The sequence below is a fragment of the Amphiura filiformis genome, chromosome 1 (genome assembly GCF_039555335.1).
Source record: "Amphiura filiformis chromosome 1, Afil_fr2py, whole genome shotgun sequence".
Taxonomy (NCBI): Eukaryota; Metazoa; Echinodermata; class Ophiuroidea; order Amphilepidida; family Amphiuridae; genus Amphiura; species Amphiura filiformis.
Genome location: NC_092628.1, coordinates 45,407,791 through 45,422,272, shown reverse-complemented (window position 1 = coordinate 45,422,272; position 14,482 = coordinate 45,407,791). Strand labels below are relative to the sequence as shown.

At 36.8% G+C, this 14,482-nt stretch overlaps 3 protein-coding genes across 3 annotated transcripts; 1 reads left to right on the top strand and 2 right to left on the bottom strand.

The window, feature by feature from the left end:
* Positions 1 to 439: 439 nt before the first annotated feature.
* LOC140160929 (uncharacterized) lies at positions 440 to 1,153 on the bottom strand. The gene is made up of 2 exons (XM_072184282.1): positions 950 to 1,153; positions 440 to 787 (listed from the first exon to the last, which is right to left on the bottom strand). The coding sequence occupies exons 1-2, from the start codon at positions 1,151 to 1,153 to the stop codon at positions 440 to 442; spliced, it is 552 nt and encodes a 183-aa protein (XP_072040383.1).
* A 475-nt stretch (positions 1,154 to 1,628) lies between these two features.
* LOC140160917 (uncharacterized) lies at positions 1,629 to 3,123 on the bottom strand. Its single transcript, XM_072184263.1, has 2 exons — positions 2,583 to 3,123; positions 1,629 to 2,398 (listed from the first exon to the last, which is right to left on the bottom strand). Exons 1-2 carry the CDS (start codon positions 3,121 to 3,123, stop codon positions 1,629 to 1,631), a joined length of 1,311 nt encoding a protein of 436 aa, XP_072040364.1.
* Positions 3,124 to 5,201: 2,078 nt separating this feature from the next.
* Positions 5,202 to 10,921, top strand: LOC140147614 (uncharacterized). Its single transcript, XM_072169392.1, has 3 exons — positions 5,202 to 5,344; positions 8,327 to 8,681; positions 10,338 to 10,921. The coding sequence occupies exons 2-3, from the start codon at positions 8,361 to 8,363 to the stop codon at positions 10,344 to 10,346; spliced, it is 330 nt and encodes a 109-aa protein (XP_072025493.1). The 5' UTR covers positions 5,202 to 5,344; positions 8,327 to 8,360; the 3' UTR covers positions 10,347 to 10,921.
* The last annotated feature ends 3,561 nt before the right edge of the window (positions 10,922 to 14,482 follow it).

Below are 14,482 nucleotides of genomic sequence, written 5' to 3'. Positions count from 1 at the left end.
GTTGTTTTAATTGGGGGAGGAAATGGCATATCTTAAAAATTACAGCTATTTATCAATTTGCACAAATACTATTTTCTTACTCTTTGATTATATAAACAGAAAAACACATTTCTTTTCAGACATGAAGACAATGGAGGACAACATGTTTGTTTGTTTCATGGGTTGTGTGTGTGTGGGGGGGGGTGCGTTTGTGTGGATGGGGTTTTTGTTTTGTTTCGGTTGTTTTGTTTTGTTTTGTTTTGTTTTGACTTTTGTTTTGTTTTGTTTTGTTTTGTTTTGTTTTACACTTACACTTACACTTAGATTTGATGGGTTAAAATTATAGGTTCAAGCCTTTTAGTTCCCCATATCCATTCTTGTTCCAAACTTGTCAATTTTGCCCTTAAATTGGTTTGTTGTCTTGACATTCACTACATCTGCAGGAAGATTATTCCATGTGTCAATCACTCTCTGGGAGAAGAAAAACTTCCTCAAGTTTAGGCCTTTGTGGAGCTGTTTCTTGAAGAGTTTGTAGCTGTGTCCCCTGGTGCCTGTATAGCTCCTCTGGTTTGATATCTTCGAGCCCATTCAAGATCTTGAAAACCTCTATCAGGTCGCCTCTTAATCTTCGAACTTCTAGCGGGTAGAGATGTAGTTCCTGAAGCCTTTCCTGGTAGGGTTTCTCTCTTAAACTTGGAACAAGCTTAGTAGCTCTTCTTTGTATCTTCTCAATTTCTTTGATGTCATTAACTTGGTATGGACTCCATGCCTGGACACAAACTCCACATGTGCATTGGACGGACATATGCTTTATACAGGATGGAGAAACTCTCTTTATCGATGTACTTGAATGTCCTCTTGATGATTCTCAGACTGGTCATGGCCTTGTTGGCTGCCTTTGTACACTGCGTTGATGGTTTGCAGTCATCTGTGATGTAGACACCCAGATCCTTCTCTTCTTTGGCTATACCATAATTTCATCTTCTCCTAGGACGTAAGATTTCTCTGGGTTATCGTTCCCTAGATGCATGCATTTGCATTTTGATGCATTGAAACGAAGAAGCCAGGTATCTGACCAGTCCTTGAGTTGGTTGAGATCATCCTGTATAGCATCGCTACCTTCAGTGCTGTCTTTCTTGACCCTGTTGTACAGTTTGGTGTCGTCAGCAAACATTTTAGTTGTTGACGTAACTACCTCTGGCAAGTCGTTGACGTACAATACGAACCAACACTGACCCTTGCGGTACGCCGCTCATGACATCAGCCCAGTCTGACAGTTCTTTCCTCACTCCAACCTGTTGTTTTCTGTTCTGAAGAAAGTCCTTGATCCAATCCAAGATCTTGCCAGAAATCCCATATGCTCGCAGTTTGGAGATAAGCCGTTTATGAGGGACTGTGTCGAAGGCCTTTGCGTAGTCAAGATATATAACATCTACTCCGAATCCTTCATCCAAACTTTTTGTAGTGTCTTCCAGAGTGGTGAGTACGTTGGTCATGCATGATCTTCCACTTCTGAACCCATGTTGATCTTCTGAGAGCAGATGATGTTGGTTGACATGATTAAGAATGGCATCTCTCAGTAGCGACTCCATGATTTTGCAAGGAACACTGGTAAGGCTGACTGGTCTGTAGTTGCAGGCCTGATTTTTTTACCCTTTCTTGAAAATCGGTGAAACTCTTGCCAGTTTCCAGTCATCTGGGATGCAGCCTTCCTCTAGAGATTTCTTAAAGATCATGAACAATGGGACAGCCATCTCTTCTTTGCATTCTTTGAGGACATTAGCATGTACTTGGTCTATACCTGGTGACTTATCTTGCTTCAACTTATCCAGCTTCTTCATTACATTTTCCAGAGTAAAATCTGCTCCAATGAGCTCTTCTATGTCAGCCTTGCGGTCTGCTAAAGTTGGTGGTTCCCCATCAGGTTCTTGTGTGAAGACACTCTGGAAGAAGCTATTCAAAACATCAGCTGTTTCTTTGTCAGTCTTTGTAAGATCACCCTGGTCATTCTCCAATTGGGAGACCCCTGTCTTAACTTTCTGTTTCGCACGAACATAGCTGTAGAAGGCTTTTGGTTTCTTCTTGAAATCTCTCATGATTTTCTTCTCGTAATCTACCTGAGCTCTTCTTACTTTCCTCTTAGTTATGTTACTCTGCTTTCTATATGCCTCATAATCTTTGTACTGCTGCGTCTTTCTGTATCGCTGATACATGTTGTATTTTTTCCTGATTGATCGCTTTACACCAGACTTCAACCATGGTGGCTTCTTGCTTTTCTTCTTCTTGAGTGGAACATGTTCTTGAATGGTTGTTTCATACTCTTCTTTGAAGATGTTCCATGCTTCGTTGCAAGTCTTATCTTTAAACTCCTCTTCCCAATTCACATTCTTGAAGTGGCTCTTGATCTTAACATAGTCACCTTTTGGGTAGTTATATGACCTGGTCTCATTGTCGACTTCTTTGAAGTTATAGACTTTGTCTCGTACTCCCAGAAAAGTCCGTCATGGTCGCTGCTTCCAAGAGGTGCTAGATGTTCAATCTGGTTTACCATCTGTTCATCTCTGGAAAAGACGAGATCAAGCATGGATGGTTTCTGGGTATACCTCTATTTCTTGTAGGCTTTATGACATGTTGCACTAGATAGAGATCTTGCGTTGTGTCAAAGAACTTCTGTGCCTCGTCAGTATCCCCACCACTCTCTACCTTGCCTTGCTTCCAGTTAATCTCCGAGAAATTGTAGTCACCAATGAGTAGAAGATGAGTAGCATTCACCACTTTCGCCGATTCTTCCAGTTGCTCCAACAACTTACGGTTATTCTGGTCTGTACTGTTAGGACTTCTATAACATAGTCCAACTAATAACTTCTCATTCCTCTCCAACTCAATCAAACACCACACTGAGCTGTTGAAGTCATTGGAATTGTTGATCTCGTGACAAGCAACCGCTGACAGTGACTCATGGATGTACAGAATGACACCACCTCCTCTACCGCTTGGTGAATCTTTGTCAAGTCTAAACATGACATAGTTGTCAAAGGCAGCTTCACTGTCCATTATTGTGCTGTTGCACCAGGACTCTGTTACACCAATCACATCTGGTTTCAGATCATCAATTGTTGCCTCAAGTTCAGTCCTCTTACTCATCAAGCTCTGGGCATTGGTACAGTAGCAAGTAATCTTCCTGGTATACTTCTTGAAGCACTAAGTGGTGTTCCATCTTCATTATCATCTTTCTTTGTAGATCTCTTGTCTTCTTTTCTACTGTTAGCAGTATTCTCTTCATCTCTTGGTGTGTCACATCTTTTGTAATCTTTTTGTCTACTGTTACCAACTCTCCCTATGTCATGGTTGTCTGTTATGTCATGTCTCTTATCGTGATTTCCAGGTCTATTTTTAGCAGCTTTCTTCACGCCTCTAGATGTGTGTTGTCTCTTGTTGGCTTCATGTCTATTTTTGGTAACTTCCTCATCATTCCCCTTTGGGCATTGTTTCTTGTGATCTTCTTGCTTAAAGTTAGCAGCTTCCTCTTCATCACCAGTTGTGCTGTGTCTCTTATGAATTCTTCGTCTGCTGTTCACTGCTGCTTCTTCTCTATCTTCTTCAAACGTGTCATGTCTTTGGTGTTCCTGTTTACTCTTGTAAACATCTTGTCTATTGCTGGCATCTTCCTCTTTGTCTCCAGTTGTGCTGTATCTCTTGTGGCCTTTTTGTCTACTGTCTACTCCTTCCTCATCCTCTCCAGTTTTGCTGTCACTCTTGTCAAATTTCTTACCTACTTCACATGGTCCATAATTTGTAGATTTATCTACTTCCTCATCTCCTGTAGACACACTATCGTCACTCAGTCTAAAACTTGAGGACCCATCATCTACTTCTTCTGATCTACAACTTACAGCCTCATCAACACTATCTTGTCTATGGATAGACAGATCATCCTCATATGGTCCATCATTATCATCATCATCAACAACAAAACTTGGTCTAAGACGACTTATAATAGACTCACTTCCACTTACATGTAGTCCTGGACTTTTGGACCTAACATCATCATCACATGATCTATCACATGTACGTCCATCTACTTCCTCGTCTTCAGGTCTACAGTTTAAAGACCTGTCATCTACTTCCTTACTTCTAGCCTATAGCTTACAGACTCACCAGCACTATCTTGTCTATGGATAGACAAATCATCTTCACATGGTCCATGAAAGGACCTATCATCAACTAACATTGGTCTATGACTATTTGTAATAGACACACTTACACTTAGTCCAGACTTTTGGACCTGTCATTATCATCATATGAGCTATCACTTGTAGACTCATCATGATGATCACTGAAATTGTTGCTGAAAGACTTCCTGGCATCAGCTTTATATCTGTAGCTTCCAGATTTCAAGTTACTATATACTTGCTGTTATGCTTCCTGGCATCAGCTGAAATTGGTCTAACACTTTTAGACTCTTCCTTTGGTGCGACGTGGGTGTTCGGTGCTGTGCTAAGTGCAATGGTGCTGTGTGTACTCTGGTAACTTGACAATAAGCTTCTGCTCCTCCTCTTCCTTGTCTCCTCCCACCACCTCCACGAAAGGGCTGGTTGCCACTGGTGATCCTCCCACTCTTTATGGCCAACTCGCTTTCACCATGTTCTTTCCGGGAATTCAGTTGAGCACGTAGTTTCCTATTCTGCACTCTTTCCTGGTAAGTCAGGTCAGGGGTGATGTACACTTTACTCAGGGCTTCATCTTTGCTGTTCCTCAATTTCTTAGCATTGGGCAAGGCTTTCTTTCTTGTTTTGTTTTGTTTTGTTTTGTTTTGTTTTGTTTTGTTTTGTTTTGTTTTGTTTTGTTTTGTTTTGTTTTGTTTTGTTTTGTTTCGTTTTGTTTTGTTATTTATTTATTTTCTTTTATATCATTCTTGAATCTGAGTGATCAAAACTTCAGAGAAATTACAAAGTGAGGAAAATATGAAAATATATAAAGCTCTTTGCAATATTGCAATGAGGTTGCAATAAAATTACTAGTATGATCCTGCCTGTATCCTGGAGTTGCAACCAACTCACAGTCAATATCCCAGGCCAGAGATGCGTCTCAGAAACCTGAAGCCACACCCTCAAGCTGCGGAATCCACGTTTGTCATTGGTCAAAAGTCACTGTCACCAACCCTAATTTGCATATTGGCCCCTAGATAAAACAACCACACGCGTGCGTGGCATTGTGCGACATTGTGCAAAATCGTATGATCATTTCGTGCATGTACTTTCATCGCTTCGTAAACATCTGCTTCGCTGGAAATGAGACTGAGCAGAGGACTATTTGATTTTGGAGTCTTGAAATAGTCGGAAATTAAATCTAGTTTATCTTTTTGGTGAGTATTTTGTGTAATGACACTTTTGTTGAAAACTTATCGTAATTTTCAAGCATTTTCGCTGACAATCTGAAGCTATTTTACTACAATGCATGATTGAAACAAAATCGTACAAAAAGCAATGGGGTCAAAATTCACCACCCTTGCTGTGCTCAAAGCTGCTCAACTCCCATTCCTCAACTTCAGAATTGCATATACTGTTTAATATTAATAATTATCAGATTAATTTGCTCACTGTGTGAATGGAATGGTTTGGTTTGTCAGTGCTGTGTAATTAAATGGATTTTCTAGTGATGGATTCATTGATTTCATGATTTTTAATTTTGAACTGCTACAGTGCTAGTCCAGTTTTCCGAAAACGAATTTCGAGCTATAATAACTCGTATCATTTTTGATTGTAATTGTATGAACTGCCTGCTAAAAATAATGAAAATCATGTATTGTTAGATGGGGGAATACAATGGAATATGGCCATTTGATTTTGAAGCCATTTAGAACTAGCAATTCAATGTTGTTTGAGGCTTACTATCATGACTATCACCGTTTAACTGGTCACTTTGTGGTCACTGCACACTGGTCATGCTGGTCAGTATTAGAAGGCGTCTTTTCGTCTAGCTAGGCTGTATTGTTTTCCAACTTCAGATGCAATAATGCATGGGGCTGGGGGCAGCCATTTTCATGAAATCCAGAAATAATTAATATTTTAAAGCAAAATCAATCTTTTTCTGTGACATATTTTTGTTTACAAGAAGTATGAGATCAATGAAAGTAATTAGTCATGATTGACAGTCTGTAATGAAATTGGAGGCTTGTGTGTTTCATTTCTGACTCTAAAAAGAAAAATATGATATTTAAAAACTGCATTTTGCTATTGTTGTAAGCTGAAATCATCTAGACAGTAGGAGGAAAGTTGATGTTTAAGTTTTCTTATTTATCATCAAGTGATGAGTGAGGTGAATCTTTCATAACTATTTTTTTTCTTCATTATTCCATTCAGCGAAGTAAATTGAACAGGATTATGCTTGTTGTATGGATGTAGGCATATATATATAAAATGTTGATAATCTGTGCAGACATTTTGCAATTGAGAAAAGATTTTAGGGTTTTATTCATGACAATGAAAAGAAATTTGTAATTTCTGTTATCACTAGGTCTAGAGTAAGAACATGTTGAGGGAATTGGCTCTACAAAATTGTAGGCCTACACATCCTCTAGTACCCCAACATTTAATGCAAATGCTGAAATCATCAGCAGGGCCAACATGTCTGATATTTTGAGAGTTTGAATTTGTGACATTTCCATCTAAATTTTAGATACCGTACGGTACGTAAATAATGAACTTGAAGTTTTGGCCAAAATGAAAAAGTGATGGGCCCAGGTGATGATGGGAAACTAATCAACTTTCATTTCAGCTTTTGCAATTCGCCTAAATTGATATAGGATCTCCAGGTAGTGTTTTTATATACCGTATTGGTCCGAGTATAGTCCCACCCGTTTTTTATGTGAAAATTTTTCACAATTGGGGGTGGGATTATACTGAATTTCAAAAAAAAAAAAAAAAAAAAAAATTTTTTTTTAAGTTTATTTTTAGGTTTTGAGTGTCCCTGGACCTAGACCTAGATGCTAGGATCATTCATGGTTGACCTAAAAAAAAAAAAAAAAAAAATTTCAAGATATTTTGTATTTTAATATGAAATTGATACTTTGTTTTCATGTCATGCTCTATTAATGATTTCAAAATGCATTCAAATTCAATGCATTTTGAAATCATTAATAGAGTATGACATGAATACAAATTATCAATTTTCATATTAAAAATACAAAATATCTTGAAATTTTTTTTTTTTTTTTTTTTTTTTTTTTAGGTCAACCATGAATGATCCTAGCATCTAGGTTCAGGTCCAGGCACTCCAAAAAAAAAAAAAACTAAAAAAAAAAAAAAAAAAAAAAAAAATTTTTTTTTTTTTTTTTTTACAATTTCTGAAATTTTTCGAAAAATGGGAGGTGGGATTATACTCGAGCATGGGACTATACTCGGACGAATACGGTACATGTAAAATTGACCAGTAAGTCACAGAGCCTTGCTTTAATTGTTTTGTTTTGTAAATGTATGTACCCATGCATAGACTTTCAACAACATGTGCCACATCATATAAAACATGCCCCTCTGTTTTTTGACCTCCGGATTATGTTTTGGTTTTTAAAATGTGCACCTGACAACTTGAGGTCAAATTTGAAACTACATTGCTGAATGGGAGTTACTGAACTATGCAATTGGAGATGATAATATTATGGCTATATGGTGTGACCAACAACCATTGAGGGACCTTGGACAAATAGACCTGTATTGTGTAATATTATGTAATATTATTGCAGGGTTTAAATGTTTACCCCAGACATTGAAGCCTGGTGGTTCAACACCTGCTGCCAACAGCCTGAGTCCACAGATTTATATTTAAGAGGAACAGAAAATGATTCCAGGGGTGCTGAAATGAAACAGTTCTGAGAACATGAAACCCCTGGCTATACAAAGATATTGGAAAATGTTAAAATCAACATTATCCCTGAGGCTATTCAGGTCTTTCTGAACAAAAGACATGGTAGTAGTATGGAATCAAAGGACCTTGATATGTGTTATCCAGGCACCATGCAATTCAGAAATAGGCCTTTCAAGTTGGACAGGCACCCTGGACATTTGTGTAAATATAAAGTGTATTCTTTACAATCCAAAATTGATTGGGAAAGTTGTTTTCATTTAAAATTAAATTATTTTGTGGCACTTACAATATGTGCATGGCCTGGGCTACATGGTAGTAATGCAGACTGAAGTTGAGGGAATCTATTTGTGTAAGTTTTCGTTGCTGTTGAAGTTTAGGCTATTATAGGCCTATTGATGAAAATCACAAACTCTAGGAATATGCTTAATTGTTGCCATGTGTAAAAGTAATGAACAAATAATTGTTTACTTCCCTTCATTTTCAGGTCACATGTGCAGTTTGTAAGATATAAATTTGCAATGGCTACAGAAGAATCAACGGCAAAGCCTATGCTGTTCCCAGCACCCGAAGAGAAACCTGTAACCTACTACAACCCACAACACAGTCATGAGGAATATTTGGAATATAGCACGGTAGGGCTTGTCATTATTGGACTTATAAGCATTGGAATACTAGTCATTGGATTGGGCATATTTCTGAAATACGTCCTGGACAGCAAAGCAACATTACGCAGATTGTCGATATCATCTCAGTATTCACAGACCCATAAAGGACGCCCTACTAACCATCTTCCGACAGTGCCAAGTGGAGTTATGCTGTTAGTACCTGATGAAGTTGAGGTACGTAATATAACTAAGAAATATCTTTAAATCATACCCAAATCCAGAGAAAAATGGATGGGTAACCATAAACTGCATATATACCATATTATTACTTTTAACAGAATTATATCATCAGTAGGTTTGTGCAAGTTGTAATCTGAAGTGGATCAATGTAGATTAATTTCTTCCAAAAGGATGCACGAAAAGAAGTTAAACTAACCACCCATAAATTTGATTTTAATCAATAAAATGAAACTAAAACAATATTGATTAAATAAAACAAAGCAAAACATTGAATCTTCCGAAAACAGGGTCAGAGTTGGTGAAAATGAGTTATTTTTTAAAATTTGAGAAGTTGTCCCAAAAGGCTAGTGTAGCAATGAAGCTACTTAACCTCCCCCCCTTCCCTCCGTTTATGGATTATCGTCAGCCTGCTACGCTTTTTGCCCAAGTAATTTTTTGTAATTAGGCCAAAAAAAAAATATGTTGTGTTGCCCTCCGCGGCCGGGTCAAAATCGCGAAAATCTGGGCCCGGGTTTTTTTTTTTTCAATTTTTTTTTTTTTTTTTAATAATTGTTTTTAACAAATGATTTTTTTTTTATCATACATGTACCCCAAGCCTATTCCCAGATCCATAACGTTCACTAAAAAGATTGTGCCCCAAGCCAGCACTTTAAGTGGATATAGTAGGACTGACTCATTGAATCCCAACAACATGGATGTTTAGGCCTTTCACAATTGATTTTGAGTTTCCTATTTCCCGCCCGCATCAAAAATTGAAAATTGCAAAATATTTAATTATTTGATTTTCTGTCATTTTCTCTGTTAAATGACATTTTTGTTACATTAATTTGCTACTTTCTTACTTTGATCATGAATCCTGAACAAACAAATAACACATATTATTAATTATCAATATATAAAAATCAACCATAATTGCAATATGATCTGCAGTGCCAAAATGTATCATGTAGGGTGACCACTTGTTTCAAAATGAAGAAAATAATAAGTAATAAATAACTAATATTAATAATTAAGTTATCTCATGCCTATTTTAAAATCTTTAAATAGTAAACTAAGAGTTAATTGTGAAGGGTCTTAATATTAATATTTACTTCAATAAAATATTAAACATTGGATAGCAAATACAGCCAATATTAAGCATATGCCTCTCTTCACTCATGTGACTGTGAAATAGTAGGTACTTGTATCAAATGGTTGAGTTGCTAAAAAAAATTTAAAAAATCCGGCCGGGTGTACTACCAGATTTTAGGCTTGGGAGGGCAACACAACAATTTTTTTTTTTTTTTTTGGCCTTAGGTTCAAGCATGCATTTAAACATATTGATTCACCAATCTTGCCCAAGAACAAATGATAACATACATACAAATGAAAGGGAATAATCCAAAATAATTGGGGTGATTTTTAATACCTAAGGTAACTGATGCATGCTTGAACCACATTTTGTTCTTTGTTCTCAAAATTACAAAAAATGACTCAAGTGGGCAATTAGGGTAGGCAGGCTGATGTTATACCGGTACTAATATTAAATATGATTTGTGCCACAATTACTCTGAAGGTTCTGTTGCTCTTTTACACCAGAAGCCAAATCCTTGAAGGTAATCCTCAATCTTGAGCCTCATTATTTTTTGTTTGGTTTTTATATCTTTCCAGTCACCATAGATGCTTTGAGGAGAGGAATGGTGTCGTCAGCATGTAAAATTGTAAATAATAATCCTGCCAAAGATTGGAGAGAAAACAGATGAGCAGCCTGTGAAAAAAGTGGTGCTTTTATTATATATGGACTGAAGTATGCCTTCTTTATTTGAGTAAGAAAACAACAAAATGTAGAATTCTATTTTTCATTTGAATGTATGGTACCTGGTATCTGAATTTTGTAGCAAATAATGTGATATTATTATTGAACATTTGAATTTGTTGACTTTTTATATTAAATAGACTACCAGTAACTATTTTCAGAAATTCAGTGTGTTCAGCATTTTTGCTGAAAAGTTGGCAAGGGGCCACTACATTGTAATTAATTTGGGAAGGCTGAATCCCGAATCTGTTAACAAAAGGTTGAAGGTTAAATTAATTTGCTAGCTGTAGGCCTAGAGCCCTGGATTTAAAAAAAAATTAAAGTTACACCAATTTTCATAAATAAATTTGTACACACAAATGCAATTGTTGCATTTTTGTACTAGATGTTTGATTTCTAAACCCTGTATGATCATTCATATTTATGGTGGCAATTTTAGGGTCCTATATAGCTCAAGTGGCAGATTGAAAAAAATTGAATTTCCAGCATCCTCTAATTATTTTGCCAGCTTTCACTCAATAAAGCCCGATCCTGACTCCACATCGCAGAGCGATGCGATGCTATAAAAACTAATATGAGCCAGGTTTTTACGAGCTCAGCGGTGAAAATTCTCATCGCGTGGTGGAAATTTGGGTCCGCGAAAAAGTTGAACAATGTTCAACTTTTTCGCATTGCGCTGCGATATCGCAGCCATGCGCGCTTCTGATTGGCTGCTGGAAAATCAAGGTCGGTAGAATGACCTTAAAAGGAGATGCAGACCCCACATGCTTTTAAAACATCGCAACATCACGCGATAAAAATAAAATGTACATTTAAATTCCATCGCACGATCCTGCAATGTTTTAAAAGCATCGCATCCCGCTGCGAAGTGGAGTCAGGATTGGGCTTAATGCTGAACATCGCTTTTAAGTAAGCATATTTTTCCATTTTTGAACTAGTATTGTTGCTTCATTTAATTCTTGGTCACGACATACATGTAGGCCTATGTACAAGCACAGAGTATGTTCCACAAGTGTACCATTATGTTAAATGTTGTAAACTATGCTATAATACTGGAAAAACCCTGCAAAGTATGCAGTCACTACGCACTCACATTTGTACAGCAGAGCAAGAATTAAATAACAACAGTAGTCAAAATACATACGATCAGCTTCCTTTCTGTATCAAAATACTGTCAAAATCTATTGTATGGGCTGAGAATATAGTCTAAGGGGCAAATCGCCCCCAAATTTATACGTAAAATGTCTCCCATCAAACATATTTGTCAAAAAGAACACACAAGGGTTTACTTTTGGAAGAATCTGTTCAAAGTTAGCCCTTGTACAAAAGCCTTGCCCAGGGATGTAAGTTTTCAGGCATTTGCCTTAGGGCATTTTGCATACATGTGATGTGATCACTTCCCTGATGTGATCAAGCAAAATAGTCAGAAGTCGGATATATTGATTTTCAGATATAGCCAAGCAAAGACAATAATTTCTATTGTTGCATATTGTTTTGGAAACACTTCAACTGTTTATATCTTTGGAACTAAATGTTCAATTTCAGTGGGGTTTTCTGCAAAATGTAGCTTTGCAATGCTTTATTTATCATGTAAAAAAACTAAAAATTGAATATGCCCGACTTCAGACTGATTTTGCTTGATCACACCGCCTATGGATCTTTCCTGTAGGCCTAAACAAGCAGGAAAAGCACATATTTTAAGGAATTTTTGTAAAGCAGTTTCAGGCAGAGCCAGTGCTTTCTTCCTGCATGCTTGCCCTACTACAAAATGTGATCTTCTCAATACCCCATCAACAGAACAAAAAGCTTTGATATTAAATGTGAAGTTTCAGCTTTAATGGTTGACATGACACCATGTTATACATGTTATAAGGAACAGGAAGACTATGAGACAAGAGTATTATTTATTATATTTTCAAATTCATGATTGTGTACTATATACATGTAGGCAAATTGAGACACGTTTTGGAATGGTACCAAAGGGATTGTACATAGGGTCATTAATGTAGGCCTATAAAAGGTACAAGTACAAAGGTATAAGTGCAAGGAAAGTGTAAGCCTATGGAATACGTTTAGACTAAAAGTAGGTCTTTTAAAGTTTACTCTGAATAACATTACTCTTAAAGGTCCTAGGTACATATTCAATAGCCCTACCACATCCACAGGGCATTTTTTTTACACACTAGACTAGGTCTATATACTCCGAGACACTGCTATATCCTGAGAACTGCTAAAAACCAAGTGACAGCTCACAACCCACTAAGGACATTTACCTAAACCACACATGTGCCTAGAAAGGACATATAATTTACACCTTGAACTTAAACTTTGAGGCAGCTGAAGTTACTATTGTAATTTAAATAAATTGGAAGAGGGGATTGATGTTCTTTTCCACAAGGACTGGGTGTGCTTTCTAATATCAAAACAAATTGTCAAACCTTTTATGTCTACTGTGTAGACTTTTGTATGACTTTTATGACAGAGCCTGCATCTGTATGAGCAGAAACTTATTAAATAAGGTGGCAAGTTATTTCAAAACGTTGATAAAAAAACAAGCCAAGTGTCTGAATGTAGAAATGTATTTTGTTATGAAAGCATAACCCTGTGTGCCATGTTTTTGGATAGATTTTTAAAAAATCTTTAAAAGTATTGTTCAGATTTTATAACATGAAACATTCGTACTATTGAATTCTGCCCCAGGCCTGCCAGAATGTTGTGATCGGAAACATGTTCAATACCCTGGCCACAGTGGAAATCTGTGCCAGGTATAAAGGCTTGGTGTGTGATAATACTTTGGTGAGAAATAGGATGCTGGCTGCAAGAATATGCACAGGGTTCTTCTTGGAAATTTCAGAATTCTTAAGGGGTGCACCATCATGTTATTTCTAGGGGAGCATGGGATTTTTTTTTGCCCACTAGTGAGACAAAAAATTAAATAATCCCCCGCCAACTCTGTACAAAAGGTAAGCAGGCCTACATTAAAATTGGGGGGGAAATCGGCGACAAAAAACAAACAAAATTCAGGGAGACTGACCCAAACTACCATGCCCCCCTAAAAATCAACTGGTGCGTCCCTAAGAAACTGGATTTAAGAAAAAGTGTTGCATGCTGCCGTTCATAACCGTTAACAGTGATGTCAACAGAGATGTGGCTGATCGCTGATGATGTGGCTTTGTTAACACACACTGCTATGATGAATTATATTTGCAACCTGGACAGTAAACACTGTAATTCATGTAGAATTAGTGTTTACAGTCCAGGTTGCATTATATAAATTCATACTGTATGCATTGCATGTGCCCTGCTCTTTATTCACTTAAACAACAGAATAGAGAGCAAGCTATAGTGATCAACTTGTGATTAATTTTCTTTTCTTTTTTTAAAGTTACTTGAATCGTAGCTAGATAAGCAAAGATAGCTAATTTGCTCTCCTATCCTGGAGGGGTGATTCTTTTCCTAATTATTCACATTGCACCCTGCAGCTACATCCATGTTCTATATTTTTACTATAAAAATCAAAACAATTAGTCAAAAAGGTGGTATGACCATGTATTTTTGGCTATTGTATTGCCCCTATTGGTCAACTCACAATTCAACTTCATATGCAGCTATTTTGTAAATAGGTAAAGTAAGATTGTAATTATAAGTTAATATTATGGTCTTTGTGTAGATTTATCTTATAACATTCATGTTAAAGTAGATTTTTTCTAAAAGTTAAATGGGGGTTTGTGAAATTGTCTTTATTACGCCCCTCAAATGGACTAGTGTTTTGTATTGTACAAAGTTAACATTTTTGTGAATGTTCTTGATCTTTCAAAGTACCGTATGATTCATAGATTTTTTTTGAGGGGCCATCTCAAATTGAAGTATCCAAATTGGAAATTTGGCATATATGACATTAATTGTAGATGCACCCTTTCTTGCATTTTAAATGGTATATTGTCATGAAATGACATGTAATTGGCACAAAATTCAAAGCAAAATTCTTACGACTAAATTC

Coding starts and splice junctions, on each gene's coding strand:
- LOC140160929 (XM_072184282.1), bottom strand. CDS start 1,153: ATGTTTGCTGACGACACCAAACTGTACAACAGGGTCAAGAAAGACAGC. Junction 788..949: donor TAGGAGAAGATGAAATTATG/GTATAGCCAAAG, acceptor TCCTGTATAAAG/CATATGTCCGTCCAATGCAC.
- LOC140160917 (XM_072184263.1), bottom strand. CDS start 3,123: ATGAGTAAGAGGACTGAACTTGAGGCAACAATTGATGATCTGAAACCA. Junction 2,399..2,582: donor AAAGCCTACAAGAAATAGAG/GTATACCCAGAA, acceptor ACTACCCAAAAG/GTGACTATGTTAAGATCAAG.
- LOC140147614 (XM_072169392.1), top strand. CDS start 8,361: ATGGCTACAGAAGAATCAACGGCAAAGCCTATGCTGTTCCCAGCACCC.